At 39.5% G+C, this 24880-nt stretch overlaps 2 protein-coding genes across 6 annotated transcripts in view; one reads left to right on the forward strand and one right to left on the reverse strand.

Moving 5' to 3' along the window:
• The window catches only part of MYO7A (myosin VIIA), a 105515-nt gene extending 101681 nt beyond the window's left edge, over positions 1 to 3834 (forward strand). For all 5 annotated transcript variants that reach the window (XR_015142197.1, XM_086340901.1, XM_086340903.1 and 2 more), the window contains exon 49: positions 3201 to 3834. Coding sequence is in view for 4 of the 5 variants with exons in the window: in XM_086340901.1 (XP_086197027.1) it covers positions 3201 to 3290 (90 nt within the window). In the remaining variant the exon portion in view is untranslated. The remainder of the gene's footprint in view (positions 1 to 3200) is intronic.
• A 15174-nt stretch (positions 3835 to 19008) lies between these two features.
• Positions 19009 to 24880, reverse strand: part of LOC147358329 (glycerophosphodiester phosphodiesterase 6-like) — a 95196-nt gene continuing 89324 nt past the window's right edge. Inside the window, exons 13-14 of the mRNA XM_086338192.1 lie at positions 23743 to 23890; positions 19009 to 19095 (exon numbers count right to left, since the gene is read on the reverse strand). Of these exons, the coding sequence (XP_086194318.1) occupies positions 19009 to 19095; positions 23743 to 23890 (235 nt within the window). The remainder of the gene's footprint in view (positions 19096 to 23742; positions 23891 to 24880) is intronic.

Genomic DNA, 24880 nt, shown 5'->3' on the forward strand with positions numbered 1-24880 from the left:
ACATTAGTAACATCTTACAATCTTCTACACAAGAAAATGCCCTCATTAACACTTCATATTTTACCTCTCTACTTCTACCACTAAATCCCCAAGTCATTTTAGACCCCTTGTACTGTAAATATAGTTTTAAAAAATACTAGTTTGTGAATCTAGAGACAGAAGATTTAGCCTTATTTACCAAGAAAGTATGTAAGAACTGCTGTCAGCAATATCTGATTCTTGATCTAATGTCTTCACATGACTAGCATGCATTTATGGTAAAAATACTATGTAACATGACTTTTTCAAACTTTTAAAGGATAGTAGTTATCCATTGGTCTTAGGAACCAAAAAATTGGTGCAACTACAAATAAAAGTAATAAATTTTCCTTTCACATGAGTTACATTATATTAATACCAATCATAACAAATATCAGCCAATAAGAGTGACAGTATCCATTATCTCATATGCTTTTATTATTTATTTTCAACAATACCCCCCCAACAACAATCCCTCAAATAACTATACCTTATTAACTAAAACCAACTTCCCTTGCCATAACCATTCTAGGTTTTACCTTAGCACTTGAAATTAATAATAACACACAGAATTTAAAGTTTACTCTTCAAATATATTCAGACTTTCCAAACCCTTAGGGTATTTTCCCTAAGAGGGAAAGTATTATTATACACTGTTTATCACCCTACTTAAATCTATCAACAAACCACAAATCAGCCTGTTGATTAGAAAATATTTTACCAAAAATTACTTCCCTTATTCAGATAAATATCTCTACATTAGTATCAGACCAAAAAGATCTAATCAAGGTATATTTCCTCATTCCTCATCACCCTCCTCCTAAACATAATTCTATTTAATTACCACGAGTAGTTTCCGTAATAACCACAACACCAATACGCAATGATCAACCAGTAATAATCACTAATCAAGTACCACAGCTATATAGTGCTACAGTCCCCATAGCCTCTTCACTAAAAAAACTCAGAATCACCTGCATCATGAATTACCCAATCTCCCAAACCATTAAAGTTAAAACACAACCTCCACTTCCTCATCTTTTAAAACACAAAATACCACTGAAAACTCTGTTATTAAATCTGAAAAAAATGCTCCTAATACAGTCTTATTGGAGATCCAAACTTCAGGATACTGCTCAGAAGCCATAGCTGTTGTATAACCAAACACCACTAATGCTGTGCTTAGTTGCTCTGTCGTGTCTGACTCTTTGCAACCCCATGGACTGTAGCCTGCCAGGTTCTTCTGTTCATGGGGATTCTCCAGGCAAGAATACTGGAGTTGGTTGCCATGCCCCTCCCTCTAGGGGATCTTCCCAACCTAGGGATCGAACCCAGGTCTCCTGCATTACAGGTGGATTCTTTACTGTCTGAGCCACCAGGAACTCCCGAACACCACTAACATCTCCCCTAAATAAATCCAAAGCTATGACAAACTTAGACAGTGTATTAAAAAGCAAAGACATCACTTTGCTGGCAAAAGTCCGTATAAAAAATATTCAAGCAGCTGAGAGACTGGAAAAGACCCCGATTCTGGGAAAGACTGAGGGCAGGAGAAGAGGGAAACAGATGATGAGATGGTTGGATGGCATCAGTTATTCAATGGACATGAATTTGGGCAAGCTCCAGGAGATGGTGAGGTACAGGGAGGCCTGGCATGCTGCAGTCCATAGGGTTGCAAATAGCTGGACGTGACTTGGTGACTGAACAACAACCACAAGTAAATCCAAACACTATTAATCCCCCCAAAAATCCATGAAAATTCAACACAATTCTAACATTACCACCCACAATCAACTCAAACCGACCATGAAGGTTTTGAAGAAAACTTCCCACAAAACTAATTACAAAAACAGTACTTAAAATACAATGTATGCTATCATTATTCTTACATGGAATCTAACCATGGCCATTGACATGAAAACTCATTATTATTCAACTACAAGAGCACTAATGACCAACACTGAAAAATTATGCCCATTAATAAAAATTATTAACAATGCTTTCACTGATCTTCCAGCTCCATCCAACATTTCATCATGATGAAGTTTTGGTTCCTAAAAGGTATTTGTTTAGTTTTACAAATCTTAACAGCTTTGTTTCTAGCAATGCACTACATATCAGACGATAACCGCCTCCTCATTAGTTACACATATCTGCTGAGATGTAAATTACAGATGAATTGTTCAATACATACATGCAAACAGAGCTTCTGTATTCTTTATCTGCCTATTTATCCCTATAGGATGCAGTCTTTATAATGGATCCTACAGTTTTCTAGAAACATGAAAACATTGGAGTTATCCTGTTATTTACAGTTATAGCCACAACATTTATAGGTTTTATACTACCCTGAGGACAAATACCGTTTTGGGGGGCAACAGTTATTTCCAGCCTTCTCTCAGCAATCTCATACGTCAGTATAAACCTTGCTCAATGGATCTGAGGCAGTTTTTCTGTAGATAAAGCAACTCTTACACAATCCTTCACTTTCCACGTCAGTCTTCCATTTATCATTGCAGCAGTAGCTGCTGTCCATCTACTAATGTTTCATGAAACAGGAGCTAATAACCCCACAGAAATCATCTGATATAGGTAAAATCCCATTTTGTTCCTACTATATAATTAAAGACATCCTAGGTGTCTTTTTTACTAGTTCTAGAATTAGTATTAGTCCTATTTTCCAATAGTATTAGTCCTATTTTCACCTGATTTATTAAGAGATCCCAACAATTATACCTTGGTAAATCCTCTCAATACACCACCACACATTTAACCAGAGTGGTGTTTTGTACTTGCATATCCTATGAACAACTAACTCATCAATCCCCAGTTAACTAGAAGTACTAGCCCTAATCTTTTCAATCCTAGTCCTAATACCATTCTTCACACATCCAAACAATGAAGTATGACATTCCAACCTCTTATCCAATGTTTATTCTTAGTAGGGATTTGAGCAACCCACAAACTAGCACCTTAATGTGGGATCGCAATAACCTAGAACCCTAGATATCTGGCTGGCTGAATCCATACCTTCAGCTGTGTGGCTGAGCCCAGAGTGGGGCAGGATTTGCCTTTGTCCAGGTTTCTGTCCCCTGCAGTTTCCTGGGTGCTGTGTTCTGGGTAAGAGTGGGTGGCTGTGTCCTACTTGGTGCTCTGTTTTATCTTCTTGCTGCTCTTTCCAGGGCTACAAGATGGATGACCTCCTGACTTCCTATATTAGCCAGATGCTTACGGCCATGAGCAAACAGCGGGGCTCCAGGAGTGGCAAGTGAACAGTGGCCCTTTTGCTCTGGCCCTGTGCCTACTCTCAAGGAAGCAGTTGGCTCAGGACCATCAGCTACCTCTGCATCCAGGGGAAGACCTTGGCTATCCAGGCAGGGAGGCTGAACCAGCTGGCCACCACTGACTGTACCAACGTGGCCTCTGATCCTTCTTCCAGTGAGATGACCTTGCTGGGATGTAGAACTCCCTCCATCCAGCCTGAAGCACCTGGTTGGTTCTAGTCCTGGCTTGCTGTGACAATCCCAATTGTAAAAGCCTGTGCTCCTCGGATGTCATTCTTAACTCATACTAGCCCTACCATGTGACCTCTTTTGAGGTCATGGCCCGGAAATGTAACCAACAGGACGACCTAGTTCTCTATGCTGGGAACAACCAGATTATCCTGAAACCTAAGGAACTGGCTTAATACCCCTAAGTCTGGGAGCTTCAGCTGGGATGAGGGAGACAGACTGCTTCTAAATATTACAGTGTGAGTGCTGAGCTGCTGTAAATCTCCCCTGATGATCTCAGGCATAAAGCCTGTGTTTTATCTTCTGGTCTGGTAGTGTCTTTGCTGGGGGAAGTGGGAGGGGGCAGTGTGTGGGGCCAGGAACAGGGATCTGTGGGGTAGTGGTCTATATAACTCTCTCTGTGGTCTGTGTGTGCAGGATCAAGCTGTCTGGGTTTGGGGGTTGGGGTGCCTGAGCCCATAGTGTGCTAAAAGGGGCTTCAAGGGACAGGCTGGGCCTGGGGTAGGTTGAGGGGAAATGACGGATGTCAGCCTGGGAGGTGGAGACCTAATTGTGGTTGGCTGGAGATCCAGAGCGGGGACCAGCTTCTGGGCCAGTGGATCCAGAGTGGCCCTTGTATCCTGCCAGGAATGTCTCCTTGGTCCATTAAGAAACCTCCAAGAACCCCAGAAACCATGCTGCCTTGGGTTAATCCTTACGTCCAGTGGGTGTCTGTAAAATATTACTTTGTGACTAGGATGGAACAATCAAGTTTGGACATGACCTGGGCAGGTCTAGGGGTGAGAGCTTCAGACCGGGAAGGTGTGATGTAGGGGTGGGGCATCCCTCTGGGCTGTGGCTGGGATGAGAGCCTGGAGAAGTGACGGGGGAGAATCCTCTTGCCACTGGCATGTTAGTAATCTGTCCTCTAGACCCCTGATATTCAGCCTAGCCAGCCCAGCTCGTTTGCCCTCAAACACTGACGGGTCTGGGGTCACCTGCATGTAGGTGACAAACCACTCCACAGGAAGTGCTATTACTCTTCTCTCCAGATGCCTGTGTGGGAGGTGGAGGGGCTGTTGTTGAAATGGAGGCCCCAAACCAGACAGCCCTGCTTTCTGGGATGACAGTGCAGCTGTCCGAGGCAGCCCTCCCCGACCGATGTTTACAGGACTCCACCGTCAGCCCAGGATAAACCAGAGCCACAGGGAATATCCTGTGGTGTCTGCCCCTGCCCATCACCATATACATGGGAACATGAGGCCTGGAGAAGGAGCATGAATAGGTGATGGTCGCACGGGTGGAATGCGACTTGCTGTTTCTAACACTGGGATTTCAGATCTAGTTTCCCTTGATGGCCAAAGGCCACTGGGTTATGCCCATCACTCCAGTGGGGAATCAGCCAGTGACCAGCTATGAGGAAGCACCCCAGGCACACTGTATGACAGGATATGTGTGTGGGGTGAGACTTTGCCCCTGACTCATGCCCCACACTACTCCTCCTTCTCTGGATGGCATCATTTTGGCACTCATCCCCTAGTCTTTGTCAGTCTGAGTGGCCACAGAGGGGTGCAAAGAGTGTATCAATTACCTTCTGAGTTCCTGAGAAGTTGCCTTTATTTACATGCTGATGTTCACCACAGCCACTCCTTTAGCGGGGAATATTATGAAGGGTCAGGATGAGACAAATCCTCTCTCACCTGGAGAGCAACCAGCTCCACCTCCAGGATCACATGGTTTTCCCTTTGCTCATCACTTGGAGATGGAAGGCGAGACCAGAAATGGTTTTCCTGAGAGCCTCCCTGGCTCTTCTGCACTTCTTTCTTGACCTCTCTCTACCATCAGTTCACCCTGGGCCCAGAGAGGAAAGAAGAAGGAGGAGGCGGCAAGTTGTGGCTAATTCTTCTTTGAAGACAGCCCAAAGGAGAAGAGCATTCTGGATGTGGTAGAAACCATCGTAAAAGAGGATTATTGGGAGGAGTCAATGGGGGTGGTGGTGTTCAGGTTATGTTTCAGGAGGAGGGTCTTCCATGGAGGGAATTGTTGGTTCATTTGCCTTCATGGTAGGCAATGCAGTTTGCAGTTTGGAGGGTGGCCTCTCTGTTGGCCCCTGAAATGGGTGCTTGGATGGGTTCAGAGACCAGCTATGTGGCCACAGGTTGTCTAACATCATCCTTGGGATGCATGGTTGGTTTAGTGGTTTCCTTGAGAGCCTCTGGTATAATGGATTTAGAGCCTGGATGTTCCCTTTTGCTTTTGGTTAAATCTAGCGAGTTTCTTCAACTCTCAAAACTTCTTCATGGAGACTTCTTACACTTGGAGTTTCTGTGGGATAGAAAACAACATAGTTTCCTCCAAAGTCACTTCTCCAACCTTTGCTGGTCACATGGCAAAATCCTAGTCATCTTTAAAATGTCAGCCCCTCTCTTACCATTTCAGATTCTTTCCCCCTATTTCTCTCCCTACCCAGGCTTTGGGAAGACTTTGCTATGGTCCTCTATTCATCAAGGTGCTGGAGTTTAAGTCTATTGTCTGAGGTTCTAACTCCATGGGAGCTGTCAGAAGGCAGAGATCAATATGTGCTTAAAGTTTGTGCATTTTATAACCACTCCTTCCAAAGCAGTTTGAATAGAAAAACGAAGACATTCTCCATTAAAATGGGAGCTTTTTAAGGACAGAGACTCTGTCTTGCTTGTCACCCCATATACAGTGCTCAGGAGTGTCTGTCACACAGTAATTGCTCAAAATACAGCTTTTTTTCTAACTGAATGATAGAAAAAAATAGACAATGGAGACTTTTTATAGTAATGCAGCTAGGAAACAGATTCTTATGAAAGACAAATTAAAAACTGGATAATGTACAAAACCAAGGACACATCTTAAATTTATATAAGGATTTACTATATAATGAGGAACAGTGGAACTGAAATCTAGGAGAGAGTGAAAATCCTAAAAAGCAAGCCCAGAATTCAGTTACTTTTGCCCTGAGTGTAATTTCAGTCTTGAGAAACAGGTGCACGCATGAGTTTCATTTTTTTGTCAACCTCACAGGCAAAGAGGACTTTTATTGCACTTGAATTTATAATTCAGTTCCATGACATCCAATATCTATGATATTAGGTTTTCAAATGCATGAATGTGTTATGTTTCTCCATTTATCTGGGTCTTCTTTTTCTCACTAAACTTTCGTAGTTTTCAGTGACCAATCATTTATCTTCTTTGCGAGGGCTTACAGTATCTTCCTAAAATTCCTATTTATGTTTTTATGCTGTTTTAAATGATGCTATTTCAATTTTTAAAGTTTACAACTTTTAACTGATAATGTATCAACATACAGTTGATTTTTCTGTATACTGACCTTGTGTCCTGAGGTATTGCTTAAGTTTCTGGTTCTAGTAGGTTTAGAGGAATATAGAATTTTTTAATGTAAATAATCATATCAGGAGTTTTACTTCTTCCTTTATGCCTGTTGCTTATCTTACTAAACTGGCTAGGATCTCTAGTACAATGCCAAACAGAAATGGCAGATTTCCTTGCCTTATTTCTGATCTTAGAGGGAAAATACTGTTTCACTGTTAAAAATGATATTGGCTGGAGGTTTTTGAATAAATATCTCTCATTAGATTGAGGAAGTTTCATTCTAGTCCTAGCTTACTCAGAGCTTTGATCATAAACAGTTGTTAAATTTTGTCAGTTATGTTTTTGTTAATATAGTAGATTAATTTGATTAATTTTCAAATGACATATTCATCTTGTACTGCTGGTATAATTCTTACTTGCTCCAGATGTTTTACCCTCTTTTATATTGATGGATTCAATCTTTTAATGTTTTGTCCAGGATTTTTATGTCTAAGTTCATGAAAGACACTGATCTATAAATTTAGTTCTTACACTATCTTTGTTAGATATCTTTTATGTAAGATTATTGCTGGCCTCAAAGAATCAGCTAGGAAATGTTCCTTTGCTTTCTTTTTCTGAGTTGGTATAAAATTGGTATTATTTTTAAATATTTGATTGACCAGTGAAACTTGTTGGGTCTGGACTTTTCTTTGTGCTATGTTTTTGATACACAGATTTGATTCTGATAGACAGTGGGTTATTACAAATTTCTATTTTTACTTCTCTCAGTTCTGGTAAGTTGTACATTTCAAGGAATTTGTTTACTTCATTTAAATTGTCAAATTTAATGGCTTAAAATGTCTATAATTTTCCTTTATATTTTTAGGATTTGGAGATAGTCCCTCTTTCATTAATCATTCACCCATACAGGCAATCAAATTTTCTCCCTTATTCATTTTACTAAGAATCAATCAATTTTATTTATCTTTCTTAAGAACTAGCTTTTCACTTTAAAAAAATTTCTCTATTGTTTTGGAGACTCAGACATAGAAAGCAGACTTGTGGACACAGTGGTGGAAGGGGGTGGTGTGACAAATGGAGAGTAGCATGTAAACATATGTATTACCATGTATTAAACAGACACCTGGTAGGAATTTTCTGTGTGATACAGGGAGCTCAAACTGTGACAGCCTAGAGGGGTGGGATGGGGTGGGAGGGAGGTTCAAGAGGGAGAGGACATATGTATACCTACGGCTGATTCATGTTGATGTATGGCAGAAACCAACACAATATTGTAAAGCAATTATCCTCTGATTAAAAATAAATTTAAAAAATTTCTCTATTGTTTTATCTTTTCTATTTCATTGCTCCTATTTTTATTATGTCCTTCACTTGGAGAAAAATTTACTTTTTTAGATTGTTTAAATATTGATTAAGTGTCTACCTGAACAGTCTACCTTCCAACATTTAAAGTTGCAAATTTCCCTCTAAGTTAGACTTTAAATTGTACCCCACAAATTTTGCTGTTGTATATGCATTATCCTTTAAAAATATTTTCCAATTTCCCTTGAGACTAACCCCTTGATTAATGAAATATTAAGAAATACATTAATTTTCAGTATTTAGGATTATCTAGATATTTGTAATTTAATTTCTTTTGTAGTCACAGAACAGTGTGGGATTTTGATCTTTTGAAATTTACTGATGACACAGTTAACATATTTTTATTTTTGGCACCCATAACTAATTACTGTAATTTCAGTAATTTTTACTACTTTTGTTTTTTAATCTTCATATAAGTGATCCATATATTACCTTTATTATATATGTACATTTTCCAGTGAGATTTGTACTTTTGCATGTTCTCTTATCAATTAGTGCTATTTCTTTTCAGCTTAAAGAAGTCCCTTTAACATTTCTTACAGAACTGGCGTAGTGGTGATGAAACTTGCCTAGCTTTTGTTTATCTGGGAAACTCTTGATCGCTCCTCTTCAACTCTTGCTGGGTAGATAATTCTTGGTTGGACGTTTTTTTCTTTTCAAGACTTTGAATATATCATACCTGTCTTTCTGGCCTGTATATTTTCTGCTTAAAATATTTGCTGATAGATTTTTGGGATTTCCCTTGTGTGTAACAAGCTGGTTTTTGCTTCCTCCTTTTAGGATTTCTCTTTATCTTTACCTTTTTTAAAAAAGACTATTTAGTAAAATCATATATACACACACATACAATACATACACATTTCTGTACCCTGACCCTTAGACTCATAATGAGTATGAATGTGGAAGTTTAATATTTTTTAATGGATACATTGTATTTCATCAACTAAGAGTATACTCATACTGTACTATGGTTGAATGTTTGTATTATTTCCTTTTTTAAAAAATTTATTTTTAATTGGAGAATAACTGCTTTACAATGTTGTATTGGTTTCTACCATACAACCACACAATTATGTCTCCCCTCATAATTATGAGGAGTCATAATTATGTCTCCCCTCCCACCCCTCCCATTACCATTTTAATTGTAATATGTCTTGGTGTGTGTCTTTTTGGGTTCATCTTATTTGGAACTTTCTGGGCTTCTTGGATCTGGATATCTGCTTTCTTCCCCATATTAGGAAAGTGTTCATCCACTTTTTCTTCATTTAATTTTTCTGGCTCTTCCTCTGTCTATTCTCCTTCTAGAAGCCCCATAATGTGAATATTATTACACTTGATGCAGTCTCAAATGTCTCATCACGTTAAAATTCTTTTTTCATTTTTCTGCTCTGTTTGGGTGAGTTACATTTATTTTGTCTTCCAGCTCACAGATGCATTCTTCTACCTCATCCATTCTGCTTTTGAACCCTTCTAATGTATTTTTCAGTTCAGTTATAACTACTGTTTGGTACTTTCTTATACTTTCTATCTTTCTGTTGAAGTTTGTATTGTTCTTCCATCTTTCCCCCCAAGATCAGTGATCACATTTATGACCATTAATTTTAACTCTTTAGCAGGTAGATTGCGTAACCCTATTTCATTTAGTTCCTTTTCTGAGGTTTGGTCTTGTTCTTTTGTTTGGAACGTATTTCTCTGTCCCCTCATTTTGCTTAATTCTCTGTGTCCATGTATGAGGTAAATCAGCAATCTCTTCTAGATTTGTTTTATGACTTGATGTGTGGTCTATTTTGGCAAATATGCCATGTACGTTTGAAAATGTTGTTATTCTGCAGTTGTTGAATGTAATATTTTCTGTCAATTAGAAAACTGATAGAAAATAGAAAAATTATAATATTTTCTGTCAGGTTCTCTGAAAGTATTCAGATATCCTTTCTTATTTTATTTTTTGTGCGTCGTTCTTTCAGGTGATGGGAGAAGAATCTTAAAATCTCTGAGTGTGACTTCTTTCAGTTTCTTTTTTAATGTGTTTTGAGGCTTGGCTCTTAAGTATATAATCTACAGTGTCATCCTGATATAGCAACTGTTTATCATTATGAAATCTTTATTTCTAGTAAGGCTCCATGTTTTGAAGTTTTCAGATATTATTTCTTATGCTTATTTTTACATGGCATATTATTTTCCATCCTTTTTGTTTTACTTCATTTGTGCTTTTATATTTTAAGTATTTCTTTTCTAGACAGCATATGTTTGGGTCCTCCTTTCTTCTATCCAGTCTGACATTTGCTACTCCTGGTTTTGAGAATTTGGTTCATTTGTATTTATGTAATTAATAAAATGGTCAAATGTATGACATGTTTCAACTTGTTTTCTATTTGTTTTGTGTATTGTTTTGTTTCCTTTGTTCTTCTCAATCCACCTGTTACAATAGATATTCTCCTGCTGGCTTTGAAGAAGTAAGATGCTATGTTGTGAGAAAGCCTTAGAACTAGGACCTGAAGGTAGTCTCTAGGCTCTTAGAGCAAAACTCTTTCAAGAATGATTAAGACAACATGGATGGCTTTATATTTGTAATTTTAAAGAACTAAATTCTGCCAATGACCAGTGAACTTGGAAGAGGACTCTGTATCTCAGATGAGATTACAGTCCAGGCCAACATCTTGATATTATCCTGTTGAGACTTTATGCAGAGGACCCAGCAAAACAATGCCTGGACTCCTAGCCCACATAAACTGTAGGATGATAGATTTGTGTTGTTTTGAGCTGCTAGGTTTCTGGTAATTTTTTACACAGCAGTTAAAAACTAACCATATAGTAATAGAATATATCCAAAAAGAAGCACAAAAATTAAATAGGATAAAGGACTTCCCTGGTGGTCCAGTGGCTAAGACTCCCCACTGCCAATGCAGGGGGTCCAGGTTCACTCCCTGGGCAGGGAACTAGATCTGACACGCCACAACTAAGAGTTTGCAGGGCAAAGCTAAAGATCACATGTGCTACAGCTATGACCCAATGCAGTCAAAAGAAAAAAATTTAATAGGTTAAAAATAAAAATAAATGGTACCAGGAATCCCAGAAAGAGAGTAGTGGGAGAAAAATATTTTAAAAAATACAGACAGAACATTTATTTACTTACTGATCTAAGAAATTTAGCAAACCTTAAGCAGATAAATACACTCACATACACTAAGGTAAACCATAATTCAGAACTGTGAGAAAAATAAACGTCTGTTGTTTAAGGCACCCAGTCCTTGGTACTTCATTTTGTAAGCCCTAGTTTACTAATAAACTACTAAAAATCATAAGGCAGCTGGAACACAGCCTTCAGTCGTCTTAATAGCCAGCAGAGTGATCTTTTTAAAATCCATAAAACAGAGTCACTGGAGATCACTCTCTATCTTAAGAAATTTGAGTCATTTTGGTTAAAACATTCAATTTTATAGTAGGAAAGACCACTGCTCTTCAAAGTTCTGAATTTATTTTTCAATGGTCTCTATGGACCCATTCCTGCAACTCTAAGTAATGTATGTGTTGAACACTGCCAGCTGGTACACAGCATCTCAAGATCTTTACCACTGTCCACAAGAAGTTAAATTAATTCATGATTTTGTGACTCTACCAACTTTACTTAAGGCTTCAAGAGCTATGGGAGGAAAGTGTATTATGAACTGCCTCCGAACTGGTTTTCTCTCTGACATTGCATTGGCTTCCAAACCAGTAACTCACTATGTGACTATCTCCACAACCTCCTAAATAATAAACTCTAGCTTCCCTGCCCTTACTGGACCTATCTCACTCAGTCCTGAGTTATTTTGCTGAATAATACATTATTTTGCTATTCTATCCTTTTACCCAGAAGTTTAAGCATATTGCTCCCTTGTTGAAACTCATTTGTCATTTCCTGATTGTTTATATGCAGAGCCTAGACTCTAGTCCAGAATTCCAGGATCTCAGCAATTTTCTCCTTCTGACTTCCAACATAATCACAACTGGAGCCACAAAAAGCACATTCAGCCCCGATGAGCATGGCAGCTTCCCTGTCCTGGTCCTAGATGCCTGAACCAAAGCTGTCAACTGCTATACCTTTGCCTGCTTCCTCACTGGTTCTCTGTAGGCCAGAGCTCTGTTCTCTTGAGCCGCCCTCCACAGAGAGCTTTCAGGTACTTCAGTCTTTCTCACAGTGCCTGACACAAAGTGGTACTCAATAATAATTGTGATGAATGAATATATGAACAAGACAGCAAATAACCACATTAAAAAATCTTCCAAGGAGTCTCACTGCTTAAGAGAAGAAAGTCCACAATGAATCTGGATGTTAAGGGCCCCTTAGTATCTGTGCCCAGCCTGTTTTTCCCAGCTTCTCACTGGTTCCCACCCCCTGATTTTTAGACTCCTTCAATTCTTGTCAGGAACATTAAAGGCAGGCCCTACCTCCTGGAGGCAATGGGTAGGGATGAAGAGATGGGAGGGTGCTAGGCCTCTGACTTTACCTGTGTAACTGGTGATACCTTGGAGGATTTTTTCACTCTGGCTTTCTCTCAACCTAGAAGGGAGCAGAGTGTTCATGAGCCTCACAGACCTCTTTCAAAGTGACAATAATAACAGGCAGTGAATAGAAAAGAACATTACCCAGTCAAATGCTACCTTAGGCAGAGAGTTTGTAGCATCCCCCCTTAAAAGATAACTCAAATGAAATGATGGGCATGATGAGGTCTAAGGAACCATGGTCCCTTCTAGCTAAAATTCTTCTACCAGATGTCCCCTCCCCCACCCTGAACCTTATAATCTTGTAGCATTTTCCCTCAAGAATTCTCAAATGTCATTTTTTAAAAATTTTATTTTATTTTTAAACTTTACAATATTGTATTAGTTTTGCCAAATATCAAAATGAATCCGCCACAGGTATACCCGCGTTCCCCATCCTGAACCCTCCACCCTCCTCCCTCCCCTCCCCTCCCTCTGGGTCGTCCCATTGCACCAGCCCCAAGCCTCCAGTACCGTGCATCAAACCTGGACTGGCGACTCGTTTCATACATGATATTATACATGTTTCAATGCTATTTTCCCAAATCTCCCCACCCTCTCCCTCTCCCACAGAGTCCATAAGACTGTTCTATACATCAGTGTCTCTTTTGCTGTCTCGTACACAGGTTTATTGTTTCCATCTTTCTAAATTCCATATATATGCGTTAGTATACTGTATTGGTGTTTTTCTTTCTGGCTTACTTCCCTCTGTATAATAGGTTCCAGTTTCATCCATCTCATTAGAACTGATTCAAATGTATTCTTTTTAATGGCTGAGTAATAGTCCATTGTGTATATGTACCACAGCTTTCTTATCCATTCATCTGCTGATGGGCATCTAGGTTGCTTCCATGTCCTGGCTATTATAAACAGTGCTGCGATGAGCATTGGGGTACATGTGTCTCTTTCCCTTCTGGTTTCCTCAGTGTGTATGCCCAGCAGTGGGATTGCTGGGTCATAAGGCAGTTCTATTTCCAGTTTTTTAAGGAATCTCCACACTGTTCTCCATAGTGGCTGTACTAGTTTGCATTCCCACCAACAGTCTAAGAGAGTTCCCTTTTCTCCATACCCTCTCCAGCATTTATTGCTTGTAGACTTTTGGATCGCAGCCATTCTGACTGGCGTGAAATGGTACCTCATAGTGGTTTTGATTTGCATTTCTCTGATAATGAGTGATGTTGAGCATCTTTTCATGTGTTTGTTAGCCATCTGTATGTCTTCTTTGGAGAAATGTCTATTTAGTTCTTTGGCCCATTTTTTGATTGGGTCATTTATTTTTCTGGAGTTGAGCTGTAGGAGTTGCTTGTATATTTTTGAGATTAGTTGTTTGTCGGTTGCTTCATTTGCTATTATTTTCTCCCATTCTGAAGGCTGCCTTTTCACCTTGCTAATAGTTTCCTTTGTTGTGCAGAAGCTTTTAATTTTAATTAGGTCCCATTTGTTTATTTTTGCTTTTATTTCCAATATTCTGGGAGGTGGGTCATAGAGGATCCTGCTGTGATGTATGTCGGAGAGTGTTTTGCCTATGTTCTCCTCTAGGAGTTTTATAGTTTCTGGTCTTACGTTGAGATCTTTAATCCATTTTGAGTTTATTTTTGTGTATGGTGTTAGAAAGTGTTCTAGTTTCATTCTTTTACAAGTGGTTGACCAGTTTTCCCAGCACCACTTGTTAAAGAGGTTGTCTTTAATCCATTGTATATTCTTGCCTCCCTTGTCAAAGATAAGGTGTCCATATGTGCGTGGATTTATCTCTGGGCTTTCTATTTTGTTCCATTGATCAATATTTCTGTCTTTGTGCCAGTACCATACTGTCTTGATAACTGTGGCTTTGTAATAGAGCCTGAAGTCAGGCAGGTTGATTCCTCCAGTTCCATTCTTCTTTCTCAAGATAGCTTTGGCTATTCGAGGTTTTTTGTATTTCCATACAAATTGTGAAATTATTTGTTCTAGCTCTGTGAAGAATACCGTTGGTAGCTTGATAGGGATTGCACTGAATCTATAAATTGCTTTGGGTAGTATACTCATTTTCACTATATTGATTCTTCCAATCCATGAACATGGTATATTTCTCCATCTATTAGTGTCCTCTTTGATTTCTTTCACCAGTGTTTTATAGTTTTCTATATATAGGTCTTTGGTTTCTTTAGGTAGATATATTCCTAAGTATTTTATTTTTTCCGTTGCAATGGTGAATGGAATTGTTTCCTTAATTTCTCTATTTTTCTCATTATTAGTGTGTAGGAATGCAAGGGATTTCTGTGTGTTGATTTTATATCCTACAACTTTACTATAATCATTGATTAGTTCTAGTAATTTTCTGGTAGAATCTTTAGGGTTTTCTATGTAAAGGATCATGTCATCTGCAAACAGTGAGAGTTTTACTTCTTCTTTTCTAATTTGGATTCCTTTTATTTCTTTTTCTGCTCTGATTGCTGTTGCCAAAACTTCCAAAACTATGTTGAATAGTAATGGTGAAAGTGGGCACCCTTGTCTTGTTCCTGACTTTAGAGGAAATGCTTTCAATTTTTCACCATTGAGGATAATGTTTGCTGTGGGTTTGTCATATATAGCTTTTATTATGTTGAGGTATGTTCCTTCTATTCCTGCTTTCTGGAGAGTTCTTATCATAAATGGGTGTTGAATTTTGTCAAAGGCTTTCTCTGCATCTATTGAGATAATCATATGGTTTTTGTTTTTCAATTTGTTAATGTGGTGTATTACCTTGATTGATTTGCGGATATTGAAGAATCCTTGCATCCCTGGGATAAAGCCCACTTGGTCATGGTGTATGATCTTTTTAACGTGTTGTTGGATTCTGATTGCTAGAATTTTGTTAAGGATTTTTGCATCTATGTTCATCAGTGATATTGGCCTGTAGTTTTCTTTTTTTGTGGCATCTTTGTCAGGTTTTGGTATTAGGGTGATGGTGGCCTCATAGAATGAGTTTGGAAGTTTACCTTCCTCTGCAATTTTCTGGAAGAGTTTGAGCAGGACAGGTGTTAGCTCTTCTCTAAATTTTTGGTAGAATTCAGCTGTGAAGCCGTCTGGACCTGGGCTTTTGTTTGCTGGAAGATTTTTGATTACAGTTTCAATTTCCGTGCTTGTGATGGGTCTGTTAAGATTTTCTATTTCTTCCTGGCCCAGTTTTGGAAAGTTGTACTTTTCTAAGAATTTGTCCATATCTTCCACGTTGTCCATTTTATTGGCATATAATTGTTGATAGTAGTCTCTTATGATCCTTTGTATTTCTGTGTTGTCTGTTGTGATCTCTCCATTTTCATTTCTAATTTTATTGATTTGATTTTTCTCCCTTTGTTTCTTGATGAGTCTGGCTAATGGTTTGTCAATTTTATTTATCCTTTCAAAGAACCAGCTTTTGGCTTTGTTGATTTTTGCTATGGTCTCTTTTGTTTGTTTTGCATTTATTTCTGCCCTAATTTTTAAGATTTCTTTCCTTCTACTAACCCTGGGGTTCTTCATTTCTTCCTTTTCTAGTTGCTTTAGGTGTAGGGTTAGGTTATTTATTTGACTTTTTTCTTGTTTCTTTAGGTATGCCTGTGTTGCTATGAACTTTCCCCTTAGGACTGCTTTTAAAGTGTCCCACAGGTTTTGAGTTGTTATGTTTTCATTTTCATTAGTTTCTATGTAAATTTTGATTTCTTCTGTGATTTGTTGGTTATTCAGCAGGGTGTTGTTCAGCCTCCATATGTTGGAATTTTTAATAGTTTTTCTTCTGTAATTGAGATCTAATCTTACTGCGTTGTGGTCAGAAAAGATGCTTGGAATGATTTCTATTTTTTTGAATTTACCAAGGCTAGATTTATGGCCCAGGATGTGATCTATCCTGGAGAAGGTTCCATGTGCGCTTGAGAAAAAGGTGAAATTCATTGTTTTGGGACGAAATGCCCTATAGATATAAATTAGGTCTAACTGGTCTATTGTATCATTTAACGTTTGTGTTTCCTTGTTAATTTTCTGTTTAGATGATCTATCCATAGGTGTGAGTGGGGTATTAAAGTCTCCCACTATTATTGTGTTATTGTTAATTTCTCCTTTCATACTTGTTAGCATTTGTCTTACATATTGCAGTGCTCCCGTGTTGGGTGCATATATATTTATAATTGTTATATCTTCTTCTTGGATTGATCCTTTGATCATTATGTAGTGACCATCTTTGTCTCTTTTCACAGCCTTTGTTTTAAAGTCTATTTTATCTGATATAAGTATTGCTACTCCTGCTTTCTTTTGGTCCCGATTTGCATGAAAAATCTTTTTCCAGCCCTTCACTTTCAGTCTGTATGTGTCCCCTGTTTTGAGGTGGGTCTCTTGTAGACAACATATGTAGGGGTCTTGTTTTTGTATCCATTCAGCCAGTCTTTGTCTTTTGGTTGGGGCATTCACCCCATTTACATTTAAGGTAATTACTGATAAGTATGATTACGTTGCCATTTACTTTATTGTTTTGGGTTCGAGTTTATACACTGTTTTTGTGTTTCCTGTCTAGAGAAAATCCTTTAGTATTTGTTGGAGAGCTGGTTTGGTGGTGCTGAATTCTCTCAGCTTTTGCTTGTCTGAGAAGCTTTTGATTTCTCCTTCATATTTGAATGAGATCCTTGCTGGGTACAATAATATGGGCTGTAGGTTATTTTCTTTCCTCACTTTAAGTATGTCTTGCCATTCCCTCCTGGCTTGAAGAGTTTCTATTGAAAGATCAGCTGTTATCCTTATGGGAATTCCCTTGTGTGTTATTTGTTGTTTTTCCCTTGCTGCTTTTAATATTTATTCTTTGTGTTTGACCTTTGTTAATTTGATTAATATGTGTCTTGGGGTGTTTCGCCTTGGGTTTATCCTGTTTGGGACTCTCTGGGTTTCTTGGACTTGGGTGATTATTTCCTTCCCCATTTTAGGGAAGTTTTCAACTATTATCTCCTCAAGTATTTTCTCATGGTCTTTCTTTTTGTCTTCTTCTTCTGGAACCCCTATGATTCGAATGTTGTAGCGTTTAATATTGTCCTGGAGGTCTCTGAGATTGTCCTCATTTCTTTTAATTCGTTTTTCTTTTGTCCTCTCTGATTCATTTATTTCTACCATTCTATCTTCTAATTCACTAATCCTATCTTCTGCCTCTGTTATTCTACTATTTGTTGCCTCCAGAGTGTTTTTAATTTCATTTATTGCATTATTCATTTTATATTGACTCTCTTTTATTTCTTCTAGGTCCTTGTTAAACCTTTCTTGCATCTTCTCAATCCTTGTCTCCAGGCTATTTATCTGTGATTCCATTTTGATTTCAAGATTTTGGATCAATTTCACTATCATTATTCGGAATTCTTTATCAGGTAGATTCCCTATCTCTTCCTCTTTTGTTTGGTTTGGTGGGCATTTATCCTGTTCCTTTATCTGCTGGCTATTCCTCTGTCTCTTCATCTTGTTTAAATTGCTGAGTTTGGGGTGTCCTTTCTGTATTCTGGCAGTTTGTGGAGTTCTATTTATTGTGGTGTTTCCTCGCTCTGTGTGGGTTTGTACAGGTGGCTTGTCAAGGTTTCTTGGTTAGGGAAGCTTGTGTCGGTGTTCTGGTGAGTGGAGCTGTATTTCTTCTCTCTCCTTTCGAAGAATTGGGTTGCTTTTCTGGATGTCTGATGTCCTCTGCTGGCATTCAGAAGTTGTTTTGTGGAATTTACTCGGCGTTTAAATGTTCTTTTGATGAATTTGTGGGGGAGAAAGTGTTCTCCCCGTCCTACTCCTCCGCCATCTTAGCTCCTCCTCTGTCATTTTTTTTTGACAGATAAAAAGACTATGGTCTTGAAAGGGGCAATGATTTTCCCACAGTCACCCAGCAACCAAAGGAAAAGCCAGGACTAAAACCCAGGCTCCTGGAGTGGGAGCTTGCCCTTTACACAGCACCCTGCTATGTCCCTTCTCGTGGAAGGAGGGGAAGGTGGAGGCACTTGTTCTGAGCAGTCTTCAACCCCTCTCCTCTCCCAACTGATCCACAGGGGATCTGTATTAACAGGTTTTGATTAAGCTTTAGTGAGAGTCCTAGTTCTTAGAATATGATCTCGTGTTGAGGAGGAAGAAGGGGTGTGAGGACCTGCAGCCAGCATGAGAAGAAATGGGAGGTTAGGATGATAAAACCCTGTCTCTCTGAGGGTTTGCCACGTGGGGTTACAGGAAGAATGTAACTGTTTTTTTCTTAAATTTCTGTAAAACCATTTATATTTTTGGAAAAAAATCATTTAAAATTACAAATAAATGCTTACCAAATAGAATAAAATATGGCAACAATGAAAACTGCAGAAAGAATATCCAAGAAAATCCACATGAACATATAGAAATCTGGTGTCTGCAAAACAGAAAACACAGTTATAGGAGTTTGGAGCTGGAAGGGATTGTAGCTCATGTGGGTCAAGTCCCTTGCTTGAACCAGGGATGGAGCAGGGGCAGAGCAGGGGGAGGAACCACAATTGCCCGAGTTGGTGTCAAACACAGAGGGTACCTGCTGCTATCCTAACAATCCCCTCTTACATGTGCCAAGGGCTCTACAAGGGCTAAAACACTCCACACACTTCATCTCCCTGGACCCTTGACTGAGGCCTGAGGGAGTCCCAGAGATGTCACATAGCAAGTCTATTCTGGACCCAAGACTACAAGCCCAAGTTTCTTGACTTCCAGTGCTCTCTGTGCTCATGACACAGCTTTCCAAACCTGGCTGTGCATCTAAATCTACCTGAGCATCAGATTTTAGTAATACAGGTTCCTGGGCCTCATTAGAGACTCAGGAATTAGAATTTCTGCCCTCCAGAAACAAGTAATCAGTCTGTGAACCAGCATTTAGGAATCATTCCCCTAAATCACGGTACTTCAAAGAAGCATGTCTCAACAATTCTCAAATACAATTCTTAACCAAGACTAACATGCCTACTTCTTGAGTCTCCTTGCATAAATCACACATTTCACAAAGCTCCATCTTCTAGCTTCACTTGCATGAGATTTTACATTCCCTGGTTTGGTCTTCCCTTTCTACTTTCATTATTTCACCTCCAATACTACTTGATGGTACTGGGTCTGACATGATTTTTTCTTTCTTATGCCATTTCCACCCAATCACAAGGTCTTTTCTTGGACTGATTAGTAATGATAATATTAACAACAATAACACAAATGACTGTGATAATGATGAGCACAACTAACATTAATGAGCATTTATAGGAGCTAAGGAAGTGTTATAAGCATGTTAAGAGTATTTGCACATCAATCCTTCGAACAGATCTAATAGGCAGGTACAGTAGAAGCTTTTAACCAAGTTCCACTAATCTAAGGCTCCTAATGCCCTATGGTGGAGAAGAAAATGGCAACCCACTCCAGTATTCTTTCCTAGAGAATCCCGTGGACAGAGGAGCCTGGTGGGCTGCTGTCCATATGGTCACACAGAGTTGGACACGACTGAAGCGACTTAGCATGCATGCATACATTGGAGAAGGAAATGGCAACCCACTCCAGTATTCTTGCCTGAATACTTGCCTGAATCCCAGGGACAGAGGAGCCTGGTGGGCTGCCATCTATGGGGTTGTACAGAGTTGGACACGACTGAAGCAACTTAGCAGCAGCAGCAATGCCTGTGGGAACCTGACCAATGCCTTGGCCTGTTCTAAGATGCTCGTTGGGTGTGCTGTACAGTCACTAAGGATCAGTTGTTCTTACTGTCCATATGGCTTTATAACAACTGTACTTGTTATGATTGTGCAGTATAATTAAATATTACTCAGATCTGTAAAAATTGAGTAAAAAAAGATGGCATTTTCAAAGGACACTAAGTCGAAGTTTAGAAATACTTGATGATAAAAGGAAAGGTTATTAAAAAAATAAACTGCAGGTTTTCCTTGGTGGTGCAGTGAGTAAGGATTCGCCTGCCAATGCAGGAGATGCAGAAGATGTGGGTTCAATCCCTGGGTTGAGAAGACCTTCTGGAGGAGGAAATGGCAACCCGCTCCAGCAATCTTGTCTGGAGAATGCCATGGACAGAGGAGCCTGGCCGGCTACAGTTCACAGGGTTGCACGACTGGGGAACTGAGCACACACACACGTCAATGCAGGGGACAAGCATTCAATCCTTGCTCTGGGGAGATTTCACATACTGAAGAACAACTCAAGACCATGCACCACAACTACTGAGTGCGTGCTTCAGAGCCCACAAGCCATAATTACCAAGCCCGCACGCCGCAACTACTGAAGCCCACACACTCTAGGGCCCGAGAGCTGCAGCTGCTGAGCTTGTGTGCCCTCGGTGCTAGGCTCCACAGCAAGAAAAGCCACTGAAACGAGAAGCCTTCTTTCTCATTGCAACGAAGAGTGGCCCTTGCTTGCTGCAACTAGAGAAAGCCCTTGCAAAGCAATGAAGACCCAGCACAGCCCTAAAACACACACACACACAAACTGCAAATGAATTAGGTATGAGTGAAACAGTAAGAGACGAGGGGTTGTGGGATTATTATGAAAATCTGGGTGGATATCTCATTCTCCCAATGACTTTAAGAATTGGACATGACTTAGTGTCTGAATAACAACCAAAGGAAACAAAACTTAGAAATTATACTTGGTTCATTTTGGAGTATATATAAGCAAGGGAATACAGAATTCAATCAGCTGAAATGCCCTCAAAGGAAAGACCTTGAGTCTTTGTCGAAAGGTGAATAAGTATTTTTAAATGTATGAGTTATGTATGTGGTGGATTGTTTATAAAAACGACCACAATATTTCTCACCAAATGCAGGCCTGTATGGAATATGACTTTGTTGTTCCTCCCCATCAAGAAGTAAAGCGTGTCTCTCCTCTGCCCCCACCTTAGATCTGGACTTGACCATGTGATCATCTTTGGCCAGTGGAACATTAGCAAACATCACACTTGGAAGATCTTGGAAAAGGCACATGCACGGGGCTTGACCTCTCATTGCTGAGAACCCAGTGCCACCAGGTGAACGTGAGCAAGTTGGCATCATCGAGGATGAGTGACTAAGTGAAGAGAGGCCTCAGTCATCCCGGTAGAATCCTAGACATATGGGTGAGGCCATCCTAGGTCACCTAGCCCGGCCACAGTGGCTGGGACCAGAGAAAGTGCTCAACCATCATAATGAATGTGAAATATTTGTCAGTTTTAAGCCACTAAGTATTAGATAGGTTTTTCCAACATAGTAAAATGCTAACAGACCACATATCATTTATTTCACAATTCCTCATCTAAAATTTTTGAATTAACAGACTGCTAAGCAGACAGGATTATATTGGATAAAATTTGCTTCTACTGTAGTACCTTTAATCCCCAGTTTACAAATAACAAACTGAAGCCTGGACAAGTTAACTAACATTTCCAAGTTCACACAGTAAGGGGTTGGGCCAAGATCTGAGTCAGTATATTCTAACTCAGGGTGTGGGTTGCTTAGGCAGGCCCATGGATACAGGCCTTACTTTCCTGAACAAACTGACCTTGAGTCCTTTAAAAAAGCCCAGGCCAGGTGTAGAAACAAGCTTTTGACTTAACATCCTTTACACTCTCTGAATTTTGAATCACATGAATTTATTATCAATTTAAATATTAAATTGAAAAGTTTTACTTAATAAAGTTTTATTTAATATACCCAAAGGGACAACTTTCAGAGATTACTGGTTTAGAGGGATAGGATTATGGAGGGGTATATTGATTTCCAACTTATGTACTTCAGAATGATTGAATTTTATATACTGAATAAGTTTAACCAATTTTAAAAGCAAAAATGCTAGAAAAATGTATAATATATACATGACGGAGGATATTACGGAGACAGGCAAGTAGAGAGGCTTCGCCTATGCCAAGGGACCTGTCATCCAAGGCTTCCTTGAGGGTAATCTGAAGAATGCTGCCCAAGGCACCAAGGAAGAAGGAGTAAGCAGTTCGACAATTCCACCATAGGGCCTCAATGCAGTACTGGCCCTATGAGATTGTGCCCATGGCCCTGATCACCTCATACCTGCTCCTGACCCTGATCAAGTCAGAAACAAGGACCAGTGAGGCTGGAGGTATGGAGAAAGCAACCCAAGATATGTAAGCTTCTCATTTAGGTTTCTCTGACTAAAACTTTGATGTTCAAGGCAGTTTAGAGTTTGGGTTATTACTCTGGACAAGACATTTGATGTTGAATTGAGGCTTTCTGGTGATTAAAAAGAACTTTAAAAATTATCTAAGAGTGAACTATAGAGAAACTATGGAATCTGAGTGAGATCTTATTCAGGGACAAGAAAAGACTGAGGTCACAGAGCAGTTTTCTGCTGTAGGCTATTGTGTCTGACTCAGTCATCCCATTCTACCTCTACACTGATAAGAAAAATTAGCTCTGTATCATTTAACTGGTTAACTGGGGCTCCCTTCATAGATAATAAGTGATGGGATTTATCTGGAAGTGTAACCCAGATGTTCAGGCCCCCATGCCTCTAACCAGAAGCAGTAGCTGGATACACACTCTCCTTTTCAAAAGCATTTTTACTCAGGATACACAGTTTTCTCTTGGTTTCTTTCCCACACCTCGTATCACTGTCGTCGTTACTGTACCTTCAGGAAGGTGGAGCTGCAGTAACAAAACTCTGGAATCTGACCTCATTCTGAATATTGCATTCATGTGATAATGTCAAGGATCTTAACTTCAAGTTTAAGATTCCCCATGGTGATACTCCTAGTGGGTTGAATTCAACTCCAGAGCACTGCATTACATTATGCATGAAAGGCACATGGTGAGGACTCAATAAACAGTGATTATTATACCATTAATAATAATTTCTCCCTGAAAAACCACAGAAGGTGCTGGGTGAGAGAAGCGGGAATGCCACATCTTCAATGTCACATAAGTCTCTGCTCTTAAGTAGCTCACCTAGAGACCACACAGTGTGCTAGGTAGGGGTGGGGAGGGGGACAGAGACTCCTATTGTACCAGACTTGGAAGAACAATCTGGACAACCAGCTCACCATGAAGTAGTAAGGGTGATTGATCTCCTTCAGGACCTGAATGTTGTCTGTTGTCACTGAATGAATACTGGAACACCAGGCCAATGAGAAGAGCCAAGGTTCATTGACGAGGTATACGTTGATGGTGATGTTAGCTGCTTTATATTCTCTGGGAAGAAAAAGAACCCACAGGAGATTTAGACTTAATCTCACTCTCACATCTAAAAGGGAAACAGCCACCATGTCGTGAAAGGTTGTTGCTTAAATCACTGGAAACACCTGGTCATGTGACAACTTATGATATGACATGCTGAATTAGCTCATGTTGCAATGAGGATAAAGCTCTAGGCTTAATAACTTTACTCCTGTACCAACAGTAGTATTTTATTCTTTTTTGATTTTTAAAATTTTTATTGAAATATAGTTGATTTACAATGTGTCAGTTTCAGGTTTATAGCAAAGCGATTCAATTATACATATATACAGTTCAGTTCAGTTCAGTCGCTCAGTTGTGTCCAACTCTTTGTGACCCCGTGAATCGCAGCACGCCAGTCCTCCCCGTCCATCACCAACTCCCAGAGTTCACTCAGACTCACGTCCATCGAGTCAGTGATGCCATCCAGCCATCTCATCCTCTGTCGTCCCCTTCTCCTCCTGCCCCCAATCCCTCCCAGCATCAGTCTTTTCTAATGAGTCAACTCTTTGCATGAGGTGGCCAAAGTACTGGAGTTTCAGCTTTAGCATCATTCCTTCCAAAGAAATCCCAGGGCTGATCTCCTTCAGAATGGACTGGTTGGATCTCCTTGCAGTCCAAGGGACTCTCAAGAGTCTTCTCCAACACCACACTTCAAAAGCATCAATTCTTTGGCGCTCAGCCTTCTTCACAGTCCAACTCTCACATCCATACATGACCACAGGAAAAACCATATACCTCTATCTAAATCTATATCTATTCTTTTTTAGAAACTTCTTCATTGTAGATTATTGTAAGATGTTGACTAGTTTCCTGTGCTACACTCTAGGTCCTTGTCGGTTATCTATTTTATTTATAGTAATGTGTTTATTTTAATCCCAAACTTCTAATTTATCCCTCTCCCTTTTCCTTTGGTAACCATAAGCTTGTTTTCTATGTCAACAGTAATAGTAGTGTTTTAGTAAA

Source organism: Bos grunniens, chromosome 15 (genome assembly GCF_055505025.1).
Source record: "Bos grunniens cultivar Pamir isolate PY7600 chromosome 15, Bosgru_T2T1.0, whole genome shotgun sequence".
Classification (NCBI taxonomy): Eukaryota; Metazoa; Chordata; class Mammalia; order Artiodactyla; family Bovidae; genus Bos; species Bos grunniens.